The sequence below is a fragment of the Malurus melanocephalus genome, unplaced genomic scaffold (genome assembly GCF_030028575.1).
Source record: "Malurus melanocephalus ecotype Western Australia unplaced genomic scaffold, MMel_1.1 scaffold_82, whole genome shotgun sequence".
NCBI classification, from domain to species: Eukaryota; Metazoa; Chordata; class Aves; order Passeriformes; family Maluridae; genus Malurus; species Malurus melanocephalus.
The window spans coordinates 196,001-222,166 of NW_026623314.1; the positions used below are offsets into that span (position 1 = coordinate 196,001).

A 26,166-nucleotide genomic window follows, 5' to 3' on the forward strand; every position below is an offset into this window, starting at 1 on the left:
GAAAAAAAAACATTAAGGCAGCAAGGGCAAGCATTATGAAATGAGGAGAAGTCTGTGCAATTTTAATGCAGCTCTGCTGTTACACGTATTATGAAGCAACGTGTAAGACATTTTTCTTCCTACCCAATTGACAATATCTATTGAAAAAAACAATGATTCAATATTTTGGTATATTGTTGTTGCTYAGTATGTATCCATTGACTTCACTTAATACAGCATGCTCTCATGTACCCTGCACATACACTTCCTAAYACTGCAATTACTGTTCTCAGAATCAACATGAATGCTTCATACTGAGATTTTACAAATGGTGTTTCTCTATCTTATCTGACTTGCCTGGTATTAGATAGAAATTTGACAGCACTGGCACAGATATTCCCTTTCACCAAATATCTGTACTTTGAGGGAGGATAGCATTGGCTCTGTTGAAGGTATATACTGCAGTAGAAGCAAGGGTAGGAGACTACAGAAGGAATTTAGGATCTTAAAAGACTTAGTGTAAGGCTGAAAACATTTTACTGCTGAATACATTGCATGTATTAACTCTTAAAAATCATTCCGGGGGTTATGATAACAACAATTTATATATCTGAAKCAGAGGGGAGGCCTTGCCAATGGTAAGAAGAGTAGCAAAGAAGGATTATAGTAAGTTTAAATTCCATCAGGCATATGTAACTTCAGTGTGTACTAACTGACAGGAATGAACCATGTCTCATAAAAGCTTTGTGAATGTTTTAGCAGTGCACACATTCAATCACAGAATTGCCTGGCTTGGAAGGAACCTCACAGATCACCTAGTTCCAAGCCCCCTGCATAGGAACTGACACCTTCCACTGGACCAGGTTGCTCCAAGCTCAATTCAACCTGGCCTTGAACACTTCCAGGGATAGGGCACCYAAGGCTTCTCTGAGCAACCTGTTCCAGTGTCTCAYCACACATCAGCCATCTCCCAGAYACAGGCTGTTTCTAGTTAAYAGGTATGGCTTCTGGTCATATTCTACTTTCTGTGTGAGAGAAAAATTTATCTATTACAGAAGCCTTAATATGGTAACTTCTTTCTCATTTTCTGATCCATCTCCTAGTTCTGTAGCTATTGCTCCATCATAAGTGCAATATTCCAGTTCTGTTAATTTTATGCAAGCTCCAAGTATTGGCTTTCCTTTCAATTCCAGTTCATTTCATATCTGGATACCAGTGAATAGCTGGCAGTGGACAAAGGGAAGAATTTTCAGTATGTATTTATAATGTAGCATGCAGGGTGCATGTAGAAGAGTGTGGCATACAAGAGCTGACATCTATCAGAAACCCCTAGACTTATCTGAGGTTCCACTACATGGCACYACAGCTTTTCTTCACACTCATGCTATTGAGTCATCTGCCATTGTGGTTTAGTCCACCAAGCTTCCTGATACAGCACCTCTCTTAGGAAAGAAGSAGTGAAAAAGAATTCGGTTTGATACATTCCTACTTAACAGTTGACTTGAARACAGCCCATCTTATGTCCACCCTTTACAAACAGCATGGGCAGGAATATACTCTACCACCAGATACACATACTTTGTTGGAGGGTAGTATCAGCTTTGTTTCAAGACAACACATCAGCAGTAAACTGGATCTTAAAGCAGATCCTGCAGAACAGCAGAGCCACTTTACCATCCTAAACAGTCTGTGTAGTTCCTTCATTGCTGACAAAATYGATACCATTAAAGTAAATACTGGGTTACCTGTATTGGTCCTGCCTGGTTTTGTGGATGTCGGCGTCTGGTCTGTTTAATAAGTTGGCAACAGATCTCATTTTGAAGTTCAGGATGTGTGAGGCAGATCTGCAAAGCACTTTGGGCCAAAGACACATGGTAATCAATGGCAGGAGAGTCAACTGCAGCATTTATAAACAACTGGCAGGTCTAGATATAAAATAATAAGCAAGTGAGTTTACACACAAGGGAGCCTCAAGAAATCTTTTAAGACATTCTGTGTATCAAAAATGTACTTTAATTGAAATCACAATTGGTAAGTTTACCAGCAGACCTAGGAAATCCTGCTGGGTCTGCAAAATGGGGTGAAAAGGGGCCAGAATGGATGCAAAGCTATAAAGAGAGACTTGAGATAAAAAACCTCCTAAAATTCATGCTTTTCACTCTGTATCTAGCGGAATGAACTATAACAGGAGTTGGAACAGTTGTGGTGGTTGGCAAGTTTAAGGACCTGCTGAACACAGCTCACTGCTCTATAAGACTTGGAAATTCCAAGTCTACAACTTTCAGTGCCAGACAACGTAAAATGCTTCTCTAAGTAGTGAGCACAACACAGCAGCATATGCACAGATTAAAAAAATCCCTAACTCAGAGCCATTGATTTAYATTTTGGCTTTCCACACTATTTTYACTGTGTGTTAAGTATGATCTTTCYGATACCCAGTACYGTCTCAGGAAAACCAGATGYTGAGCAYTTGTTGTGCSGTGTTAAAAGAAAGCATATGTATCACTTGTTGCATTTATTGTATACAACACTTGAATCTTCAAGGGATATAAGCAAAAATATAAGAAATTGATAGAAGCCAAATCTATTTCTAATCTATTTTTATCAGCAGTGGAATAACAGAAACATGACTTAATCTGTTTCTAAATGAATTCCCTATCTGACTTCTAAGCTGACTAATGCAAAGTTTCAATAAAAGTCATAGAAGTAATCTCTGATTTATTTACTTTAGCAAGTGTCTGTGATTTGAATTAGGTCTGAAAAGTGATTTCAAGTAGATGTAAATTTGTTTTTATTAAAAAGAAGTACATTTCTTTGTAAATTTTCGTGCTGCAGGACTGTGTAAAAGGAGGAGGATGTACTTCTTTGAAGTGCTTCAAACATTCCAGAGAAACAAGCTTGAAAGTTTGCCTAAAAGTGGTCGTAACTAAACATACTGTGCTTGTCTTGATTTATTCTCTAGATCTGAACCATAACATCAAAATTCTCYATATGGTTGATGCTTCAGGGAATTTGTTCTTTAGACTTGTGTAASTTTTGTGGCGAAAGTTCATTTATCCAAGTTCCATGCCTTCCAATTTGTAATTTATTTCACAATGTGTAGATAAAAGAACAGYAAAATCTTATTTTGTCTCTGAAATAGACTTTATAGCCTGAAAGAAGSTTAATGGCATTGTAGCATACTCCCTCTCATACACCTATCTGTCCTTCAACAGGGAAAGCTGTAAGGCAAACAAAATATCTCAAGAAACTAGCTGTGGCTCAGTGGTTATCAATTAATATGTGTGTCCTAATCATAAAGTATTTTTACTACACTGGGAGATATATATATATGTGTATTTTTAAAGATCTATGAGAATCTTTAAAAGTGAACTCGAGAAACTCTTGTGAAATACTTTTAAAAATTTTGCTTTGGAATATTTTCTCTATTTACATTACTACAGAATTGGTCCTTTAAGAATAGCTGCTTCACATGAAAACATTTTCTTTTTATTAGAAAGAACAGYACAATCTCTGCTTTCCATCTCAATTTGAAATAATCCACCACTTGCTTAAATTTCTTTTTTTTTCTGATTTTGAAACATCTCTCAGATGTTTTAAATGTATCTACAACAAAACTTTTGCCTACTATTTTTGTTCCTGAATCTAACTGAAAAATAGTATTTCAGATACAGTTTTCTGAATGCAGAGATCTGCCCATGCTGTTAGATTCTTTAGAGCTATGAACTTCAAGGTAAAATTATTATCATTCATGATGGTCATGAATTTTTTTACTAGCTTGCAWTTTATCAATAAGTTATCGAATAAGTAAGAACACCAACAGTTTAAGCCTAAACTGCTTCATCACAACTAAAAGTGACCTTTAAATTAGTAGGGATAGTCTTTGGTGAGATAATATGAGCATGTTTTACTGCTGTCCATTAGTTACCTCCTAGTTAAAAATAAACTTCTCTTTTCTTTTTTCTTATCTGTTGAATATCYCTAGTAAGCCAACTAATAGCCATTCATCAGCTAAGAGTTAAAACCGTAAGTCAGATAATAAAAAAAATCTGCTATGGTTTTACCTTAAATAATTTAATTGCTTCYGTTCGCAAGGCTTCTGATGGCAATGTTGTAAGAGGAGAAGTAATTCCTTCTTTGCTATGGCAAAGGGTAGGATGTCTCCAAATTTGAGAATCTAAATGGACAAAGTACATAGGTTTTTCAATTAGTTCACTTCTTAAGTACATTCAGTAAATAAGCATTTCAAGATAAGTGTGTTGAAATGAAAATAAACTTACTGGCATCACCTTCCACATTTAATAATTTGCAAAGAAGCTGTTCAAACTCAGATCCAACATTTACACTGGTACTTCCAGCTGCAACTGTCAGATGATAAAGCCACGTGTCCTAAAGTAGAAAAATAGAGCAGCTCACTCATTCCATGCTGGAAAGAGCTGCTTCATCAGGATTTTGCTCTCAACTTGAAACACTACCATGCACTCCTTTTGAAGACCAAAGGAGTTTTTCTTTGGTTGAATAAACACATATTCATGGTCTCTGTGTTACAAACATTAACCAAGGAAGATTGGACAGGGCTCTCTTCGAAAGTTTTACCCTTGGAAATTATGTCTAATTATCAGGGCATTCTTCCTTTCCTCTTCCAAAAGCTTAAGTAGTTTTTTATCACTGCCAAATCCTGCTAACCTGGGGATAAGTCCAGAAAGCAAAGCAGCCACAGCTGTATCTACAAGTTAGTGTATGTGTGCAAAAATCTTGTTACAGCACATAAGACTATTCTGCACCATCTACTTATGTAGGCAAGCCTGCATATTTTTGTCTATTTTAACAAGGATTACCTACACTAGCATTGATTTGCAGACMAACTCTGATCAGTGTCAATAAAGCAGAACTTCCTCATCATATCAAAATACAAGCCAGGTGACTGGCAGTCTTCTCCATCCTCCTCAAGAAATATCCCRATCATAGCACCATACTCATAGATGTGTTACTGAAACTCATAAAAAATGTCCATTTATTACCTTCTCGTGTTTAGATCCTATCAGAAGATAAGTGGGTCCTTGTTCTTTGGGGTGGATAACAATAGTGTAATGGGTTGATAATAAAGTGCGACCACTGGCTTCATAATCTTCATCAGAATCACAGGATCTATCAACTTCTTCAACCTTTGCCTCAAAAAGCTTGATTTGACCAAGAGGAAACTATAAGTAAATATCAAAAGAGGTGAGAGAGGTAATGTTTTTTTCAATGCACATTGATTTYATATTATATATTATTATATTTATTATTATGTGCATTTTTTTCCTTATTCTGCAAATAGAAATTAAAAGGTGAACCACCATCCATACCCATTTGTATTTATTCATTTTCAGTCCTGCCAAGGAATGTCAGATAAGCCAGCTGTTGCAGAGAGCAAAAGGAGAATGATCTGTGCCAAAGTCTGAAAATGAGATTTTTAAACATTCTTTTCCAGATGTGCCTCTGTACATAGCTAATGCAATAAATGTATGTTAGGATGAGAGGAGTCATTCTTCAGAGTTCCTGAACCTGGTTACAAGCAAAAATTTCCAGTGTCAAGCCTAGAACTTTAATTATGATCTTGTTTTTTTAGAGGACGGTAATGCATTGTTAATATATCCGTTTTATTCATGCTCTAAATTCAAAAGGTAAATTTTTTTGCGTGATAGACCTTCTATCACGCAAAAGATAGAGATAGCTTCTTTCTAATAGAAAGAGATATCTTCTTTCTTCAGTCTGAGAGATCATAGTGCTTCAGTGCTCAGATGTTTATATAGTTAGCATCATCTATAAGGAAATATTTTATGCAAAAAAGCCATTCAAGAGGAAATGTTCACAGAACTAATTATTTCAAAGCCATTATCAACAGGAAGCCACAACAAACATAAATGCAGCATGAAATCTCTTCACAACTGGGTGACGCAGCTGACAGAGGCTGACTGGCTACTTTACAGAAATCTCCCTCCCTTCCCACAGTGCCACTGGTAAAGATTAAAGAATCATGTGGTGATTCATATWTTCTGTGCTTCTGAAGCATTCAACTTTTGGAATAAGATAAAATTCTGAGAATCAAAATGCTGTTTCACTTGTAAGTAGTCAAGATTGATTTATTCACCAAATTTAACTAAAAGATGTTTGCTGATTTTTGCACTTGAATGCCATTTTGAAAGAAGGTCAATTAAATGGACTCCATTATTGTATTAACCACTGCAGATTGTGTAATTTATTTCTGCACAAACACAGTCAGCTACAGAAAACATGGTTTTAATCAGCATGTTGTTAGACCTTAGAAATAAAGTAGCTTTGGAAAACTTTTCACACATATTCTGCTTACAAAGGCTAAATTCTTATTCTGTTACAAGTTAGCAAMTTAGTTTCAATTTTACTCCAAAAGGGCAGCTAAACACCTTCCAAATGTGAGGGAAATATTCACAAGAATCCAGCAGAATTCATAACTGAAGGACATGCTAAAATGCCAAAATCTTCAGTGGTAAAAATGTATAAATTCAAATATTTAAAACTAAGATTTTTCCCTAGGAGAAATTTTAAGTTAATTTTAATGTCTCTTCAGGATGAGCTAGAGACTAATACTCCAGTCAGTTGATTCCAAAACCCTGTTTTACATTGTTTTTAGAAGCAATTAAAATAAAATGTTTTGABGGATGGTTACTGCTATCTTATTCATACAGTTACAGAGATGGAGTTTAGTTTATATTTAAAATGGCCATAAAATGAGAAGACAACAAAGGGAATAACTAGCTCTATACAAAARCTATGAATTACTGGCTCCAGTGTGGTTATCTTCTTAAAACAGAAGTACCAGTATGAGAATTTGTTGATTTTTTTATAATGGCTCAGTGGACTGTTCCAAAATCTTGTTTCTGACCTGCCTCCATTAAAAAGATGTTTCTTGATGACAAAATACAATGCCTTGGGAGCAAAGGTGAAAATCATGCCTAGGGGAGTGTTCTAGCTCTTGCAGCACTGTGGAGGTACCATGACATACCAAAGAACAGGAATTGGAAGTCAACTGAGGAATGAAAAAAACATTTAAATTCTTGAAACCTGCAGTCACTGCCCAGTGCAAACAGACACTAAAAAGGGTCTGCTTCCAGAACGACATGACAGCTAGGCCTTTTCTGTCTGTCAGAAGGGGTCACCTGAACTCGCAGCAAACCAGTGCCCCCCTTCAGCTAGGGATAAGATGCATATCATGTCCTGTAGAAAGAGACAAATGGGTGTGGTCTGGATTACTGGCTATTTAGGTAGGAAACTTCCAAGCTGACAATCCATGTATAATACTCTGTATAAATCTTAATAAAGCTGTAAGTTACTGTTTACATTCACTGAAGAAACAAGGGACCTACCTTGTCTTCTTGATTACGGAAGTAATACAGAATTTTTCCAACTAGGGTACACCAAACCCTTTTGGAATATCCATGTTTCACCTGTAATTACAGAACATTAGGAACAATCACAACCAGAGGAATACCGACTACTCTTCACCATGTCTGAAGTCTGGCRATATTGGGAATGCATGCCTTGGTTCAAATTGCTATCCACTTTACTAGATATAAAATTAAAACTGCATAACTTTAATAAGGGCATAAGAATCAAAGCATTAGATGAGATGCTGATCTATTGCAAAGTAAGGCCTGTGTTGGCCTAAACAGTGTTGGAATAAAGCAGACTGGGGGAAGAATTGTTTTCCTACCTTTGTAAGTAATCCTTTCATGGTTGGCTTGATTTCAGACTGTACGAAGAGTGGGCTGGCAGCCTGTATYTTAAGAACATTCTGCAGTACTTTGATCCATTCCTCTAAGATATTGGGGGAATCTGCAGTCAGGTAGTATGTTCGTTTCTCTGTGGTCAGCTGTGTAGTAACAAAAGGGTCTTGAGCTTCAAGAACTTGACACATTCGACCCCACAGTGTGAGATTTGTAACGTACACTACCCAATGTTGCTTCACAACTTCAGGGAGTTTATTTTCCCCAAAGTACTTTTTRTTAATGAAACATTCCATGACCAGTCAGAGCAGATAGACTCTCTGGAAGTAATTATCTGAAAAGTTCCAGAATGGCAAGTTGAGAAAACTCAAGTCTCCTTTCAGACAAACGAATTTTCTCAACCCAGATGGCTGACCTCAAGACTGCTCTCTTTATTTCTTTCTCATATGGGACAATCTAACCTTTGTGGCAGTACAAACAAGACACCATGTAGGCCTTTTTATATTTTCTGTCACTGAAACAATTCTTTGGTTGAAACAATTCTTTCAAATGAAAAGCACTGATTATTTAATTCCAAATTCACACTTGGATGTCCAGTGCAACAGGGACTGGAACAAGGGGTTGGCTTTGGGGATGGAGAGAATGCTGAAACATTAAGCAACAAAGGAGAAAAGCAGGCACCTGAATTGTTTGTTTACCATCACCCCTTTCAATGTGGCTGGATGCATTTAACTCAATTTGACCTTGAGGCTTTCTAATGACATCACTCTGTATGGAAAGAATGGAAAAAGAGAATTTTAAATCTACCAACAAATAGCAATAAATTATTATAGGACTAATTTAAACATTAATCTTGATAAATACTTTCTAGTTAAACACTGTGTACCTTGTACACATCTTGAGGAAGTGAGTACTGTGTCACTAACATCTCTGAAACCAAAAATGCTTTTTTTCCCCCTTTTAGCAGCCCTAGATTGTCAGTAAGCAATCTAATATAAAATAGGAGGCAAGTAATATGTACTTACTGGAGATTTGTAGTATAGCAATTCACCTCCTTTAAGCACAAACCACCGTCGTTTCCAGGTCTTTACTCTACCACCCATTTTTAACAGATATCCAGATTTTTCCAAAGGCTCCTGGTTGTTTAGCAGTTAGATAAAAAGTTGTTAGGTACACATATATTCCTCTGTCCCTCAGAAATATGTATAAATACACACAGAGATATATTATTGACTTATAAATGTCAATTAAAGTCGGGTAACTAATGAATATCCCTACTTACTGTTACAGTACATGAAGGAGAGTAAGTGCCCTGAACTATACAAAAGAGTGAAGAATAGGATGATTTCTGATTTTACTTTCAAGTTATTTATCTTAAACAAGGAACAAGATGAATAAAAAATAAATATATTTTTTCCCAACTCCTGATCCTAACCTGAAGACCACATATAAAACACTGTAATTCTGAGCTATTCACAGACAAACTTCTAACCTGTATATCTGCAGAACAGAGTTCACAGTTTTACTCTGTGAAGAAAACTTAAAATAATCTTCATCAGCAGATAGTTAAACACTTGTATGTTCACACACTACTAACACAAGCCATTAAAAAAGCTCTCAGGGAGTGATCAATAGCTCATAATGGTTTGACTTCTTTGACCTGTCTTCACCTGTTACTCTACCTAGGATTTCTCTGATGTTTTCCCTGCATAAGGATAGTAAGTATAGATACTTACTCCTGCATATAGATTTCCACTGATGACTACAGCTCCTTCCTTCTATTTACCTGAATATTCAAATAACAATTTTAAACTCATTTTAACATTTCATATGCAATCTGATACCAGATCTGGTTCCAAGAAAGGAAATCTCAAGGACTTTGTATTGTATTCTGGAGTTGTTGACCTATTTTTCCTTCATTATATAGAAAGTTTAGAATTAACTTCTACTTTCCTTCACTAGGTACAGCCCTACATGGCTAACATTGTTGGTATATTTTGCTGTTTAAGGCAGTCTGTGAGTCAGCAAGATTGAATGGAAAGCTTTGGTAGCCATCCATGAACATACACACACAGCACCTCAGGAGCACTTCTTCACAGAACTTCAGTACTCACATTTTTCCCATTATCACTAGATGAGGATGAGGTCTTAGGAAGTTTCTGCTCTGGCTCTGAGTAGTCTGTATCTACTGAATATGCATCTGGAGGAATAGCATAGTCACTTTCTGAGGTCACAGAAGACAGAGATGCAACTGTGGYAAGAGAAGAAAGAGAGTTCTTTATATATTTTTTATTACATTASAAACAACTGAGATCAGAACAGCCATAGAGAAAGAATATCTGAACATATTCTGCAGGCAAACATAAGTATCAGCATAAATCCATCAGGAAACAAGGATTTTTTAAAAAATATCAGTACACTAAACTATTAGCAGGGTGCTAATTCTCATTTTATTCATAATTCAACAGTTAAAGTCCCTTGTAAATGGCACAACAACAAAAAAAATCTTCTGTATATTATCACCTTTCATTGCATTACCACAGCTTTTTTAAGGAGGGAGTTAGTGCCACGAATCATACTCATTGTCTAGAAAAAAACCCCAGGATCTTGATTATACTAAGCAGTGTTTCCCTGGCACTTTCTAACACTCACTATAACGTCTGGATTTCTCATGCAACTGCTTGCATACTAAGAAGTCATACTCAACATCTGCTTTGTGTTGAAGCTGTAGATGACTGTGTTTTGAAATTAGTATGGATTTGTATACCAAGGTTTTCTCAAAGTTTGAATTTCATATTTCAGAGGGTTTTTAGAGTTTAGTTGCTTTAATCCTGAAAAAAATGCACCCTGCTTTCAATTCTAGTGAATCAGTAATAAAAATTCAAACTCCTCCTTCATTCATTGTAGAAATATTTTCATGCATGTAAATACGCATTTTTTGTAAGGACTAGTGTTTCACTCTGCAAGGTTATACTCTCCAAAACTGAAATGGCCCTTTTKCCTTTGTTTCATTAATTTCCCAACTCATTTGCCATTTTTTTTCTTAAAAACAGCTTTTCTCATTTATTGCTTTGGTAAGCCATCAGGACTTTCAGAGTGTGTTCTTCTCTTCTCATGGTGATCTTTAATAACAAATTCCAGTTGAGCTAATTATGAGCTAATTATGCTTCTGATGAAACAYGTGATTGCCTAGATTTTTAAACAATGTGATTTCAACAAAGACATGTACATAAGTGTTTTGTGGTTAAGAAAGGTTTCCACACTCTAAACAATGATGTTTTACTGGAAGAAAGCACAAACAAAAAGAATGGTTCCATTTTACAGACACAGATATAAATTGCAGGTGAAACCAGCTTTTAAATTACCCAATTTAACTTTCCTGTTGTGTGAGTACATAACATGAGATGTGTCTACAGCCTTGCACTGGTTTTTGCTCAGCAGGATGGAGCTGCTGGGAAGCAGGAACTGTGGGTCCTTTTCACACTTATGTGGCAAAACCACATCACTGTAAATAGGACGGGACTCCAGGTGGGGCTGCCACCAAGTGGACCAGTGGCTCTGTCAACCTGCTCCAGGATGACTAAGTGGACTCCTGCTAACTGGGATTTTTCACATGTATAATAGAGACTACCAAATCATGTTATTTTGCATTTCTAAAGCAATGTATAATGAAAGATCTTAACACTTGGCCTCACTGGGATCTTYATCTTGTTTACCCAGTGAAGAAATACTTGCGGGGATGTAACACGGATAATGTCACATAATGAGAAACACTGTATCTTCTAATATTAKGAAGCATATTATTTCCATTTTGCAGATGGAAAACACAGTTACCTAGAACTGAGAGATCTGTCTTCGACAAAGCATGGTCACTACCATATTCAAGTGTTTGAACTAAATCTTTGCAGGGGACCTTGAGACAGTCASTGTAAAAATGGAATAAGTATTTTAYTGCCTGAGGTGACAGAAGCAAATAACTTACTGAGGGAACATTTCCACCTGGTTTCTGATCACATGAAATAGTTTTATAAATTTGAATATATGTGTGGGTTTTTTCTGATGGTAATTTTTTTTCCATGTCATTTTTACTTTTCTACAGTTAAGTCACAGGAAGTCCTTGGCATGACAGAGTATAGATAGAATCATGCTTMTTCCTTYAAATGTTTAAGTCCCTTTCCTGTTRTGACAACAGCCAGCTATTAGATTAATGCCTTAAAAAATATCTATAGTAACAATAAAAAGAAAGCCATGTATGACATGCTTGAATAATAGATCTAGGCTTTGAGAGCCTACATTTTAGATGTCCACACTGTTCAAGGAAGAAGTCAGTTCCTAAGAAGATCATATAAAATGGCTAGTTTTCCAAACTTCCCAGAAGTTACTTGTTCTTATGGTTTTTGCCTACCTCGTTTCATAGCCCGAGGACTCCCTGGACCACTTCTGCTTCGAGAATCAGACTCAGAAGTCCTTGAGCTGGACCGAGAGCTGTCTTCTTCCTCAGACCCCGATGACTCATCTAGAAATGGGCTGTTGCTTATTTGAGTTGCTTTCTGCAGAAATGAACACAACATTCTTTGATACCTTGCATAAAGGCTATCAGTCATTTCCTTCACACTGTGGCAGGGCTCTGCTGGCTTTATAATACTCAAAGCTGTTCTTGCCTGGGTTGTGAGTTTTGGCACACAAATATGAACATGAAACTGAATTCCCTCTGCCCTCTGTATACTCAACCACACCCATACTTTAAAACAGAAACCTGAGGTAGCTCAAGGCATGGTCTTTCCAAATCACAAAAGTCTGCCAGGAAACAAACAATAGTATGATTACTGACTGCTGGCTGTGTGACTAGAAACAGCTTTGGCACTGACACAAAGACATTTCTACACATGCACACACTTTTAGTTATGACATTGAACACCATGTGGTTCTGTTTAATAATTAACAAGCCTTTGGAAAAAATCAGCAAGGAACCTAAGAAGAAGTGACCTAGGCCAGTAACATTTTATAAGCAGTATTTTTTTCCCCCAGCTGTTTGACATTTCTATTACTTCTGGGGGTCTGTGATCTCTGCACATCAACTTACAGCATATTTGGCATGGYAATATCAAATGTGAAACAACAAATTCCTGAATGTGAAGCCTAATGGTGTTTTAAAATTTTCTTTGAACAGTAATACAGTTACCCCTTTCAAAGTGGTGTAGACAGGAGTGGTCATGTTCTTATATATAAGAGATGTATATAATCCAGATATGGAGCATGAAGTTGCTGAAACAGCACCTAAAAAAGCAACATATTTTAAAAGTTACCTTCCTAATTCACCCCTCAATTAACCAAATCTAAATTTAATATTTTTTGTGCTTTGTAACTGGTATGAAAAGCAAACCAACTCTTGAATTGTTTCAAAATTGAGATTTAWAGCTTTTTGAAATTTATATTTTTAAAAAGAAAACATAAATAAAATTGCAGTAATGAACATTAACCCTTTTTAAATTGGTACCTGGTACAGAATCTTCAAAGCAGTGAATTGCAAAGTAAACTGGAGTGAACAAAGTAGAAATTCAGCACAAACTCAAGAGGTAAGTTAACAGAAGACAATGGAAAGATAACCAGTGATCTTTTAGGTTTTAAACAGCGGATAACAAAGTCTTTATAAAAATATTTTTAAAGGTCCTTGCTCACAATTCACCGTAAGACGATAATTTTTATTGATGGGACAATAAACAACTAAACCACTTACCTTTTTTAAGAGATTCCATGGTGAAAGCTTCAGACATTCTTAAACCAGATTTGGCTACAGCATAAATTCTGCTTTCCTGTACAAGCAGAATGGATTTGATGGTCGATAATTAAAACACAATTACTTTTCTTCTGTTTAGCCTCCTAGTCTTTGTGTTAATGCAACTATGTGATAAAATGGTTCATAAAATGACATTGTAAATAGCAGCTTAAAAATGCATCCTTCTTCTATATGCGATACACATCATAGCCACAGTAGTTTTCAAMATTTTTTATACAGTCCTTGCTCTGTATGTAATTTATTCTTAGAAGTACTATTAGCAAGTGCCAAAGAAGCTATAGCAAGAATGTTTTTTAATGGAAGATTGTGTGTTAAGAGCAGAGAAATGCCATTAGAAGACAACTTTTCAACCATTTTATGTTAAAAGGCTACAGTAAGAAAATGTATAATGCAAAAAGTTCACTAAAATATATACATAGAGAAGCTGTTACATTAATGTATTATTCATCTCTCAATAACAATCAATAAATATAGAAATACAATTAACGACTAAACAAATACTAATATATTAATAAATATATTTAATAAATTATTTATTAATGCATCTCTCATACTGAAACCGCAGAATCAGTGAGTCTTGACATGGTTAATTTTGGATTTTGTGTAAGATATATTAATAAATATTTTAATATCCTGACTGATGGCTTAAAAATTTTACTTGGAAATGCAATCAATTACTACTGTAATCCRTAGTTGTCTGCTGTCAACTTAATTGTCTAGACAGTGAGTGGTACAGTGGTTACAGCAAAGGCATTGATGCCAGCAGTCTTAGGCTGTGTTGGTTTTCAGATAAATAAATAAATGCAGTCACAAGCATTACATCCTTTGATACCCTCAAAAGGACATATCTAACTTAGATGTGACATGAAGAAAACCTGGGTTTATCTACAAAATAGTGACTATGTTTTTCAATGGAAGGAATACTGTGCTGAAAATAAAACTTGGTTTTGAGTTTGTAGTCTTAGTTGCAATTCAGGTAATGCCATCTTGCTAGTAAACAGAGAATAATCAAAATAAAGGCAACAAAAATAATGGAAGAGAGTCATGAAAATAAGTTGSTTTTGCCAGTAGGAAAAATATATATAACCACACTTACCCAAGAAGGAAATCGATGTAATGGAGGCGTTGGAGGTTTGTTGCTAGCACTCTTTTTTGTCATACCAYAAAGTTCCTGGGCTTCAGCATTTTGCGCTTCAGTGCAGTCATAGGTAAACACTCCTTCATCATAGCCAATCTCCATTTTCTCTAAAGTATCAATATCTTCTCCATCCACCAGATCTATGTCTGTTTCCTGAGGTCTCCATGGACGGATCATGCTTATGGCATTTCTGTTTCTACCAAACATTCTGTCAGAACTCAGCTGAGGCTGGCTTAGGTGTTTCTTTGCTAGTGCTGAATTTAGACTGAAGACATTAGGAGTCCGTAACTTTGGATGTGGCAAATTTGTGGGAGAATCTGATGTGCACTGAGAACCTGCAGAAGTTGCTAGAATTGGGTGTTTGGGTATCAGAGCAGGAGTTAAAATTGGACTTGGRGTATTTGTCTCACTGGATGAGGATGAATAATCTAGCCTCTGTGACTGAAATTTCTTATTCAGTTCATCTGAAGAACTATCTTGGTCTTTCTTTTTCCTTGTGAAGTCAGAGTTGCACTTTCCACCTGGATTGTTCAGGCCTTTTCTTTGGGACCCTTGCTGCCACGAGTATAGCTTCTTTTGCTGAGTTCTCTTCACATCAAAACTCTCCTCTTCAAATAGAGAACTACTGTCATCAGATGCTGTCAAATACATTTCACTTCCCACTCTACTGTACCTTGCATTCTCTTCAGATGTGTGGCTTGAAAGAGTYGATGCACACCTGGATTTTAGTCCTTTGTTGTCTCCTCCATCCTCATCTGAGCTCCAGTCACTCCCAGTAGTGCACGAGTTCTTTGACATGTCACTRTCTATGTCTTTGGATGAACAGCTTGTTCTCACATTTTTGTTCTGCTCTGAACCAGAGGAACTTTSTTGCAATGACTTCTGACCTTTATTTGTCTCGTGTACAGGACCAGAAAAGGTAGTTTCCAGGATATCCTTCTCTACAGGAGAAACATAATGAACATGAGAAAATTACTTTAGCAAACTTGAGTGATAAAGGGTTTTGTCATCATGTCTGCTAGTAGGAAGCAGGTAATAATTTCAAATGCGTAAGAACATTTACATTTTTTAATATTGTAAATAACAAACATTAAGAAAAATATTACATTTTTTTTTATGTGAATGAATGCAAATTATGTTTGCCAAAAAACTGTAATAAACATTACTCAAAGTTCTAGCTGAACTAAAAATGGCAGTAAATATAAAGACAAGCAGACTGGAGCCGTATTTTAAAGTAAGCCATGTATGCGTGAAAATAAACAAATAAACAAAACCAACAAAACCGAATATACTTAAGAAGGCATACAAATTAGCTGCTTTATCAAATCTAAGAAAAATAAAAGTTTAACAAAAGCTTGTCAGAAAGGATTTTCATTTAAAACCAAGATTCTGAGCATTTCTACAGTGTTTATACACAGAAATTTATTCTGGAAGCTATTATTRTATTCCCAATGGTGAATGCTTAAGATATGTAAGAGAGTCTCATGGAGAATATTTAAGAAAAGATGCCATATTAAAAATAGCATTGTTTCTGCTSTTCACTTTTACCTGGTTTTGCAAGAGAGAGCTATAGCTTGCAACATATTATTGAGGCCTGCCTGCTCCCAAATTAGATGCAAGAATTAGGGCTTTCTACACAGACCTTTCAAAAAGTCCATGTTAAATAGCTGTATGAAATTAAATTGGATTGAATAAGACCAAGATTTTAATTTCACACACATGAAAGTAATGAAGTCCCACAAATTATCTGTTTCCATCCTAGGCAAGCCTARGGTTCTATTTCTTCTCCTTTCCCTGTAAAAAAATCCCCCTTCAATTCCCTCATCTATAAAAACTGAAGTAATAATACATAGAAACCTTCATAATGAACTTGGTGTAATATAAGTACACAAAACATTTATAGAACCTCTTTCAGTTTCTGATTTCCTAAAGACCTCAGCTTGCTATTTTGGATAYCATGAGTAACTGTGGAGAAAATACKGAGGTCATAAGCAGTATAAGGGACTGAAGAAAAGACCAGAGCAACAACAAAGGCCACAATCACATCTCTTCTTTGCAGCCAAAGCAGGCTTGAGCTTCTGCATGCCACCAAATAATGTCTCAGTGGTATTACAGAGACTGTAATGGTCAACGGGATTTGTTCCCAGCAATAAAAGTATTGGGAGAGATGTACTTTGACAACAGCTGTTTTGGATGCACTGATAGAGCTGATTTTATTGTGTCAGAAAAAATGGCAGCATTGGTGACTAGGTACCTGGCRTGTTTTTGCCTTCAGGGTAGTTCGACTCTTTATGTGAAGCCTTGCTTATTTCTTCAAGCTTTGGAGATGGTTGAGGACTTCTYGCTCTGTTTGAAAAGCATCCAAAAGTCAAACTGCTTATTCGCTGACACTCCCCAGGTTTTTGTGTAGAAGTAACAGATTTCTTGCCAGTAGCTTCTGAAGAATAGTAATTCAGAAATCTTGAGTTAGTGAGATGCAACTTSTATGCTACTGGTCTCTTTACTCTGCAGTTCAAAAGGTTTTATATTAAAGTTAACTAAAATTTAGAAAAAAAGATTATAAAWTTTTTATTATAGGAATAAAAACCTGCCTGCTAGCTCCTCATATCAAGAGAAACCCAGAGCAGTGTTTTTAGTTCTTAAAAAAAGAACTTATAAGTTGACAACAAGAAAGAAAAAAATCTTGTAACGTCACAGTAGTAAGATGCAAAACATGTACTTAATACAGAATGAAAACCAAGTGGAAATGCCTGATTTTATTCTACAATGACTGCAATTAAACCTATGGGCTGTTCTAGCATATGTAATATGGAAAAAGACTGTAGAACAATAGTATTRAAATATATAAAAGACTTCCCTTCAGATAAAAATATTAAGAGAATCTGTAATCAGTGCTTCAGCAAATATAGATGAGTAAGTTACCAGGTTTAGAAGGTTGGTATGGAGGAAGACTTCAAGAGAAAGTGAAAGCAGAAATTCATGAACTGCCTTGAGAACAAGCAAGCTGTCCATCCCTGTTCATAAAAATCTCTGTAGCAGATCCAGGAACAAAAGATCCCTTACCCATACCTATAAAACTGCTTAAAACAGCACYATGTATTCATAATTTATAGCCTGTMACCAGCATGGACACTGCAAATAGTAATAAACTTCTTCATATTTTTGGGTGTGTCAGTAACTGTATGTTGGAAGCCACAGGGTCTCTAAAGGCCTTTAAATATATCTCTCAAAAGAGACTTGAATGGTACAGAATTGCTACTTATAAAAGATAGCAGAGAAGCAAAACAATCCAGTGTCTTCATTACAAAAAAGATGCATCTTAGCTTAAAAACTTCRTATTGTATATGAATTTGTAAATATTTGTATTTTCATATATTGTGCATATTATATGTGTATACACACACTTCTCTACATACATTTCTAAATATCTATGTATTTACATGTATATGTCAGATACATTATCAAGAAATGAGGGCTAGGTAGCAAAATAACAAAATTTTCAGATGATAGTAAATTGTCAGCTCAACCAAGTATGGAGAGGATGATGGGAACCTTCTGACAGACTTAAGAAAGTTGGTGAGCAGGCAACTTGGTGGTGAATAAAATTCAACTTTGAGTAATGTGAAATAATGCTCCTTGGAGGGGATATTCTTCTTTTTTCTATTTACACTTTATGATTTTTAAATTCACTATATCCATTTGGAGAGGAACCTGGTGAAACTGAGTCTGAATTAAGATTTTGGATCACTGTAGTCAAATGTAGTAATTTAAAAAATCTGATTTGAGTTCTGATTCCCAGCTGACCATTTGCTAGAAAAAGCAGATGCAGGCTGATATTCATGTATTCCTTAACAGTCCTAGGACCGCCTATKCTGTAAAGAAGTGAAAGCAAAGATCTGTCATAAATCCAGTAAAATCCTTCTACTTGCAGAACCTCTTACATAATAGAAATACCTGTTCACCCACTAAAACTAGTTGTGCCTTGTCTGCGTGTTTTTTCAGTATAAAACCAAATGATTCCTTCCTAACATCTTCATGTACAGCCCTTCTGATGTCAGTTCATACTCTCTGAAATCTTTGTGATTTCACAGAATATTTTCATTCATGTAGAWGCACACATTAATAGAGAATAGAAAGAAATATGCCATACAGAGAGAAGTTTCCAGAAGATTTGTACATTTACCTTGCAGTTTAGATTGTACTGTTTTCATCTCTTTGGTTTGCTTTTGGTTGATCAAGCGAAGGTTCTGATTTTCCACCTCTAACTAAAAGCATATAAATGTAATCTCATCCATTGGTGAAACAAATCTTAATTATGCATTAATTATTATTATATTATTATTAATTATTATAATAATTGCATTTTTCTCTGAATTTCTGCCTGTCTAAGGATAGAGCTAGTTCAAATAAAAAGCTCCTCTCTGCTCCTCTAAATGCCAGTCTAGGCGTCTGTTTATTCGGAACAGCTAAATTCTCTGCAATGATTATTTGCTCAGTTCACCAAAATCGTTCCCCCAAACCAAGCAAACCCAAGACTGCTTTAAAAATCTTTAATAAATTAGAGAAAAAGAAATCTGCACTGTCATTTTTAATAAAAGCAGAGGGCTAGAATTACAAACGTTTCTGCCACTTGGCACAGCCAAGAGCAAGCAGAGGAATTAGAGGGAATGATGGTCCCAGTGCTTCCTTACCACCCYACAGCAAAAATTAAAGAAAAATACGTGCTAACAAACTTTATACAAAGCAAAAGTCTTTCTACAGGAAATAAAAAACCAACAACCCATTGCTGTAGCCCCCCACTGGGAGGTAAAAGATGATGRTTCGAACTCCTGCTCCAGATTAGGCAAACAGATTTGAATCTGAGTATCCCTTTTCACACAGAASAGAGCCAGCAATTCCACTTCCCACTGAGTGACACTTAGTCACATCTGCRAAACTAGCTTGAGATTTTCCATCAAGAGTAAATAAMTAGTTTGAGTCATACTTGATCTTGKCCAATTTTTTTCAAGGTAATTTTAACTAAATTTAATGCCATTTTTATTAAATTATTTCAGAAACTCCTCACACAGGCTAGAAGTAAATGTTTTGTGTAAGTACCTTCTAGTTTCTTACTTCAAACATTATAATTTCATTGCTTTTCAACTTGAGTATCCCTTCTAGTTAACCACAGGAGAGTAAGATTTTAACTTTAAYGGGCAACTCTAAATTCTACTCACATGGAGAAGAAAGCACAGCTACACCCCAAAGCTGGCAGCCTTAGGCAGGGCAAAGACATGGTTATCTTACTGCAGCAAGGAGAAAAGGGAGACAATGGTCTCTTGAAACTAGAGCTGCTGTCCCTGAAACTATTCATGACTAAGAGTAGTGTGGGCATTGTGAAATAAAATATGATCAAGGCCTTTTTTCTGCCAGKCCCCAGCAGACTTGGTCAGCTTTCTGGGTATTATTCACACTTCAGGCATCTGTTTGAAGAAGCTGTTTGCCAGCTAAACTCTCTCAAYTAGTAGAGAAGTTGACCTTCCCGAGAACAGTTCTGGGCCCTTTCTCCAGAAAGAGAACCCAGATCATACTKGCTGACCAAATCAGACATCAGAATTTAAATGACATGGACACTCTGCTCTCTGTGCTGCTGTTTTCAATTTTCCTCCTTCCAGCAAAGAACTATAAAATCAATGAAACTGGGAAGAWTTCTTTTTACTATGGCACATAAGGCCTTTAACAGCCAAAAGAACTAAGGGATATCCAGTCACACCATTAWATTTTCTGTGTAAGTATTGTAGCAAGAATTATACCTCATGAAGCTTGACTGTCACCCATTCTTTTATTTTAGCTGCTTTTTCTTCTATGATTTTTGCTTCTTGCAGTCTTATTTGCTTCTGGAAAAAATTGACATAAGCATATTTTTCACTGAGTAATATAATCTGCCTGAGTAGTATCTTCAGACACAAATTGTAAGATTGTTTCAAGTAATTCAGGCTCCTGGGCAATACATAGTGATTTTTAAAAAAATGAGGAATAGGGCCTTCACAGAGGCTGCTTTTCCTCTTTCCTCTAGGAAAAATGAAAGGTCTTCAGAGGAGACAGTGGAATATCATCTTTYCCCTTTTTGAAGTCAGATGTTCTTTCAATGGAAGCCAGAGCATAATTTGGAAAGGAATAAACCTTATTCAAATTAYATAATTCCAATGGGAACCTCTTTAATCCAACAACAGAAATAATGCTAAGCTTGTTCTGTCCTCTGTTGATCTGCATTTTTATTTTCCTTTTGCATAATTAAGAAGGGAATTGATGTTTCTCTTTTGTAGCACCATTATTTCTAACCTGTTCTTCAAGTTGTTGCTCCAGTTTTTGTATTATATCATTTTTATCTTGTATCAGGATCTCCAGATCTTGACATCTCTTATACAACCTGGTTTCTGATTCACTTGTTTGAACATTTGCTGCTTTTAATTTCTCTTCCATGATCTGCACCTATTTGGAAAGCCAAATATAAAAGTTTAAGAAACATAATACTCCAAGTCAAAGGTAGTAATTTAATCACAAAATAGGATGTTAAAATTGCCTCCACACTTAAGATTCAAAATAACCCTACACAGTTTTGACACCTATTTGAAAAGAAACTCCACATTTCATTATGCCTCCTTATGCATTTAATACCAACAGGAATGGCAAATCACTGAAAGATCTTAWAAAGATTTTGTTAGTATCTGTGAGAGGCTTCTAGTTTTGTAACACACAAGCTTTTAGAAACACCAGTATGGGAAGAATGCAATTTATCTACAGGGAGCTGTAARCAATGTTTTAATAAATAAACAATTGCACACTGTTAAAAAACTCRAAGCAAATTATCAGTAGCATTCTAAAAAATGGCTTAAAGTACTTGGCTTGTAGTCAGGAATGTTTTCTAACTCCAAATTAGTACATGAACATTTTCAGTCTTACAATTTTCAGTTTCTATCTGTCTCACRGTACAATACGAGGAATGTTTCAGAAGTACCAGAGATATGTTCATAAAATGTCTACAGTAGCTAAATCTGCCATTTGGAATCAAAAGGCAGCTTTGGTTAAATATTTAGCCAYGTTCTCATTTTTTAAATGATGTAACTTCTACAAGAGGAACAAACAACACAGACTGTATTGGGTAGCCTAATTTTATTTTCTTACAGATCTCTAAAAGGGGTCATTTTTTCCTCTCCTTTTTGTTTCACGTGCACCATATATCAAAGACTCATGATGAATCAATGAAGAAGCTCATTGCACTTACCTATTTTTGATTTGTGACGTTAGCTTTGACTTTATTAAACTGAACTGAATAGTGAGCAAAGAAAGATGTTAGAACTCTCTGTTAAGACAAATCAATAGATGTTAAAAGAAACGGTCTTCTCCATTTTTATAAGTAYTTAAAAATAAAGCAATTTTCAGAATTTCTATTCATTAAAGCACCACACACACAGCTAGTGGAGATATTTTTCTAAGTGTTTATACCTGCTGAAATGCTCTCTCTGCTTGACGATCAGCTTCTATAACTTGTTTCTCAAGCTGCTGCATCTGTAGATATATAAAAAAGTACAGTTAAATGGCCATGCCTTCTGCCTCTCATCAGAAAAATGTATTTTCATGGTCTGTTTTGAAAAATGAAAGGACACGTGGCAGGCAGGAGCATAAACAAAAAGAATGAACGGTGTGTTACACTGAGAAAAGAATTCACCATCGTGACTGTATTAAAACATTGTAAAAACTCTTCAAAAGAAAATATATATGTATACCTTTTCTTCATAGTTAATTCTGTGCCTCCCATATGACATACTGCTTTTTACCCTGCCACCAAGAGCAGAGATTCCTTTGGCAATAATCCTGAAACTTTCCTCATGTCCTTTCAGAAGARGCAAAAGTAGAGGACACTTGGCTGCTAATCCTTCTGCAGTTGACAAATTTATCATTTTGAACAAATATGCTACAAGRCTTGTCCCAGACTTCTCCACCTGCTGTGTGAAAGAAGGCAGGATGTGGCAGAAGGGACACGGTGGCCTCAGCTGTTCCACAGCAGCAGTGGATGAACACAGAGAGAGACCCATTTACATGGAGAAGCACAGGTCATCTCTGAGAGGGAAGATCTCCTAATTTTTACTGATGCTGAATGAATCATAGGCTCAATCTTGGGCCAGGGCCTTGGAAAACCCTGCATTTTACAGGATTTATTTTGAAGGCATTCCCAACAATAAGGAGTAGAAGAAATCAGAAACATATATTTTGTTTACATTTTATTACATTTTGTTTAGAACTCTCTAGTCTGATTTTGCTGACATTTTTAAAAAAAGTAAGCCATGATTTGAAGGAATACTTGAAAGTTTGTAAGGYATTCCATTACTTAAGGACTTAGTGGTTCTCAGGAAATATCTAGATAAGACCTCAGTTCATCTTAAGGGAATGAAAAATCAAATAAATATTGCCATACTCAGATTTCAGCTTGAAAATTGTTATTAGAAGAGTATAGGATGCAAATAATGCAAATGAAATCCATTTATTCCTTCTCCATTTTACTGCTTGGTTTTAAAATACTTTGTTTCATCCTGTCCTGTTTGTACTCAACTTCTGGCATCTTTCAGTTTCCTTTTCACTCTCCAGCTCTTTTTTTTTTCTCTTCCTAATTATCCTGCGAATCACATGAAACTTTTAGCACCACATCCATACAAGGACAGAGTCATAATTTTTTATCAATCAATAACTAAAAATGGAGAAAATGAGTTTTCACTAACATAAAAAAACAGCTGTGACTCACCTTCTGGTACTTTCTCATGCAATACAAAACCCCAAAGTCTACATCATAGTAATACCACAATACACCACTGATACAAGAGCAACAAACATTTCACAATGCACATGGTTATGGTCAGGTCCCCAGTGAGCTCTTTTGCAAGAATACTTCTAAGGATATGATCTTCCCAGTCATTCATTTGCCAGATGGACAGGGAGATAAGCCTTCTTTGTTCCTCTCTGGTCKCATGTATTTAATTTCATATTTAAATAACTTCATGTTAAGATTTTAACTTTGAGTTTAATTTTTAGGATTTTGAATTCTAAGRTTATTTTCCATTTGTCTTTCTGGTTTTGCATTGAAACAGAAGTTTAGTTTTCAAGACTCACTTTAATATTGTTTTTCAGACATTTCTTTTTTAGTGAGTTGTGATTCAGAAATTGAGGTTAATTCTGAATAATTCTGAATTCTGAATTCAGGTAATATTCCACTGTAGTAAAAGCACTATGCTAAACACAGTGGAAGTTCAGTTATTAATAATGAACTAATACTCTATMATGTTCTGACTCTATTAATGCTCTTATAATATAATGACAGAAAACTTCAGATACTTATATTGTGAAATTCACTAATGAGTAGAAAGTTTAATTTTCACAAGCAATTTGTAAATGTATGGCASCAACTGGAAAAGTACTTCTGTCCCATAAATTAAAATAACTTCAGCTGTAAGGTAGTAYCAAAAATCTGATAGATAATATAGACACATATACAGATTTAATATAGATTAAAGATATAGTTATAAATTTAAATATAGATTTAAGAAATGGAATTAAAACCTGAAAACATTGCTTGACAAGTTCACTCAGCTGCCACTGCAGGTCAACCAGCTCCAGCTTAGCTTAAACCTGAAAAGAGCYGGTCTCTCCAGCAGCATCTCATGATGACTGAGCCCCCGTGCAAGCATTAGGCAGTGGTGCTGCTCTGCTACACAACCATTTGAGTCCTGGATATTAAAAGCCAGTGCATCAAAGGCACAAGTTCCTTCCAGGGCTGTGCACTGACACTGTACAGTTCACCTCCTGCCAGGAATATACACTGTTGCACAGGACCAGGAACAGAACAATACATTCATGTAGATTCTGGGACAAAGAGTATGATTTGAATAAAGTTGTTGCTAAGATGAATGTACAGCTAGGAGCCCAAGAAGCTGAGAGAATAACTACCGAGCAAAAGATCGTTCAGAGATTATAAAGAGGAGAACAAAGGTTATTTTTGCCTCTTCAACTATTTGAAGAAGCTGTGCTAAGAAGCTTTGCATGGTCCCACAATATGGATATGTCAATCAGCTTCCTGGCAACAACTAAATGTGAGATTTGCGAAATTTCTAGAGGGTCTTCAGTTTCTTTCAGGAGACTGCTGTTWAAAAAGAGCAATCTCTATTATTCAGGAAGAATAAAATATCATGGTTACCAAACATGAGCATTTCTATTAAAATTAAATTTGCCAGAATTTCAATGATTTGATGCTACATAATATTACTAGGTGAGTCCTGATTTTCCCTTTATTGAGTTTATATAGGTTTGTTTTGCAGGGTCTACTGTAAAAACAATGAAACTTAAAAAATATGGTTTTGCCATTTGCACAAATAATCTCTAAACTACCTACCAAATGGTTTTGCCTGAAAAATTAGATGTACATCTATACTCTGATTACATTGCTTGTTTATAAGCCTGAAGTTAAACAGGAAAAATAACTGCGTTAGGATATTCTGAAGGCTATTGGACATGCTGGACAAAAGATTGGAACTATTTCTGTAAGAAGGATTTCTCTTCACCAACAAAGCTAACCTTAAACTTTCTTCTTAAGTTAGTGACAAGATTCATAACCATGGTCTCAGCTTTATTGAGAGAAGGTAGAAATATAGGACTGGTTAATAGCTAATGGCTTAAATCAAGTCATGCTTTGAACTCATCAAGTGTAAAATGCAGTGCTAAATCCTCTTTATCCAGTGATGACACAAGCCATTTCAGATCATGGATTGATAGCTTAAGATCCTCAAATAGAAATTTGTTAAAAAATTCTTAACCTGAGGACGGATGTGGGAGGTAATGGCAGCCATATCCATGCTTAGAGGCAAATGTCAGATGGATGAGAATTCTTACCATGGCAGCATCTTAACAATGAYGACCAACTCTGACTTCATAAAAAACATTATTTGAAAAAAAAGAAAACTCTGTTGAATCAGACCTCTGCCCTACCGACTTCTTTGCTGAGGTATACAACTTGTCACCATTATGGGATTGAAATGTTATGTATCAGCTGTTAGGTGAAACATTGCTCAAATGAACTACAGTCTGTAAAGGATCATCTGACRTAAGTTGGCTTCCCAGGAGAAACATGGAGGGTCATCATGTTATTGATAACATTTGGCATATGAAATATATTTAAGCTTAATTTTCTATAATGTCCTAAATGAGATAACTTGAAATAATACCCCCGTTCAACAAACCTCTTGTAAGGAATATTCTTGTCATCCACATTGGATTGGTGCAAATTCAGTAARAATTCAGAGATGTCCTGTCATAATCTATACTGCTTTTGATTTCACAGTCTTAAATATAAAGAATAAATGTTTAGGCCCAACAAAGAATAAAGGTACAGAAGAACACAGGTACAGAAGAACAGATGCTACTTTAACCTGCACTTTCTTCTTCTGTCTTTAAATGAAAAATCCTCTTACAATTTCCAGAAA

The 26,166-nt window shown here is 35.7% G+C and overlaps 1 protein-coding gene and 1 long non-coding RNA gene across 2 annotated transcripts in view; one reads left to right on the plus strand and one right to left on the minus strand.

The window, feature by feature from the left end:
* Nucleotides 1-12,197, plus strand: part of LOC130574436 (uncharacterized) — a 29,498-nt gene extending 17,301 nt beyond the window's left edge. The window contains exon 3 of the long non-coding RNA XR_008965432.1: nt 12,142-12,197. This is a non-coding gene — a long non-coding RNA (uncharacterized LOC130574436). The remainder of the gene's footprint in view (nt 1-12,141) is intronic.
* Nucleotides 1-26,166, minus strand: part of PLEKHH2 (pleckstrin homology, MyTH4 and FERM domain containing H2) — a 55,102-nt gene that overhangs the window by 14,667 nt on the left and 14,269 nt on the right. The window contains exons 3-20 of the mRNA XM_057367660.1: nt 22,145-22,207; nt 20,981-21,130; nt 20,452-20,535; nt 18,843-18,924; nt 16,914-17,096; nt 14,618-15,600; nt 13,462-13,537; nt 12,907-13,001; nt 12,130-12,274; nt 9,839-9,975; nt 8,750-8,860; nt 8,406-8,492; nt 7,712-7,870; nt 7,365-7,445; nt 5,001-5,180; nt 4,260-4,368; nt 4,044-4,156; nt 1,725-1,904 (exon numbers count right to left, since the gene is read on the minus strand). Coding sequence (XP_057223643.1) covers nt 1,725-1,904; nt 4,044-4,156; nt 4,260-4,368; nt 5,001-5,180; nt 7,365-7,445; nt 7,712-7,870; nt 8,406-8,492; nt 8,750-8,860; nt 9,839-9,975; nt 12,130-12,274; nt 12,907-13,001; nt 13,462-13,537; nt 14,618-15,600; nt 16,914-17,096; nt 18,843-18,924; nt 20,452-20,535; nt 20,981-21,130; nt 22,145-22,207 — 3,018 coding nt within the window. The remainder of the gene's footprint in view (nt 1-1,724; nt 1,905-4,043; nt 4,157-4,259; nt 4,369-5,000; nt 5,181-7,364; nt 7,446-7,711; nt 7,871-8,405; nt 8,493-8,749; nt 8,861-9,838; nt 9,976-12,129; nt 12,275-12,906; nt 13,002-13,461; nt 13,538-14,617; nt 15,601-16,913; nt 17,097-18,842; nt 18,925-20,451; nt 20,536-20,980; nt 21,131-22,144; nt 22,208-26,166) is intronic.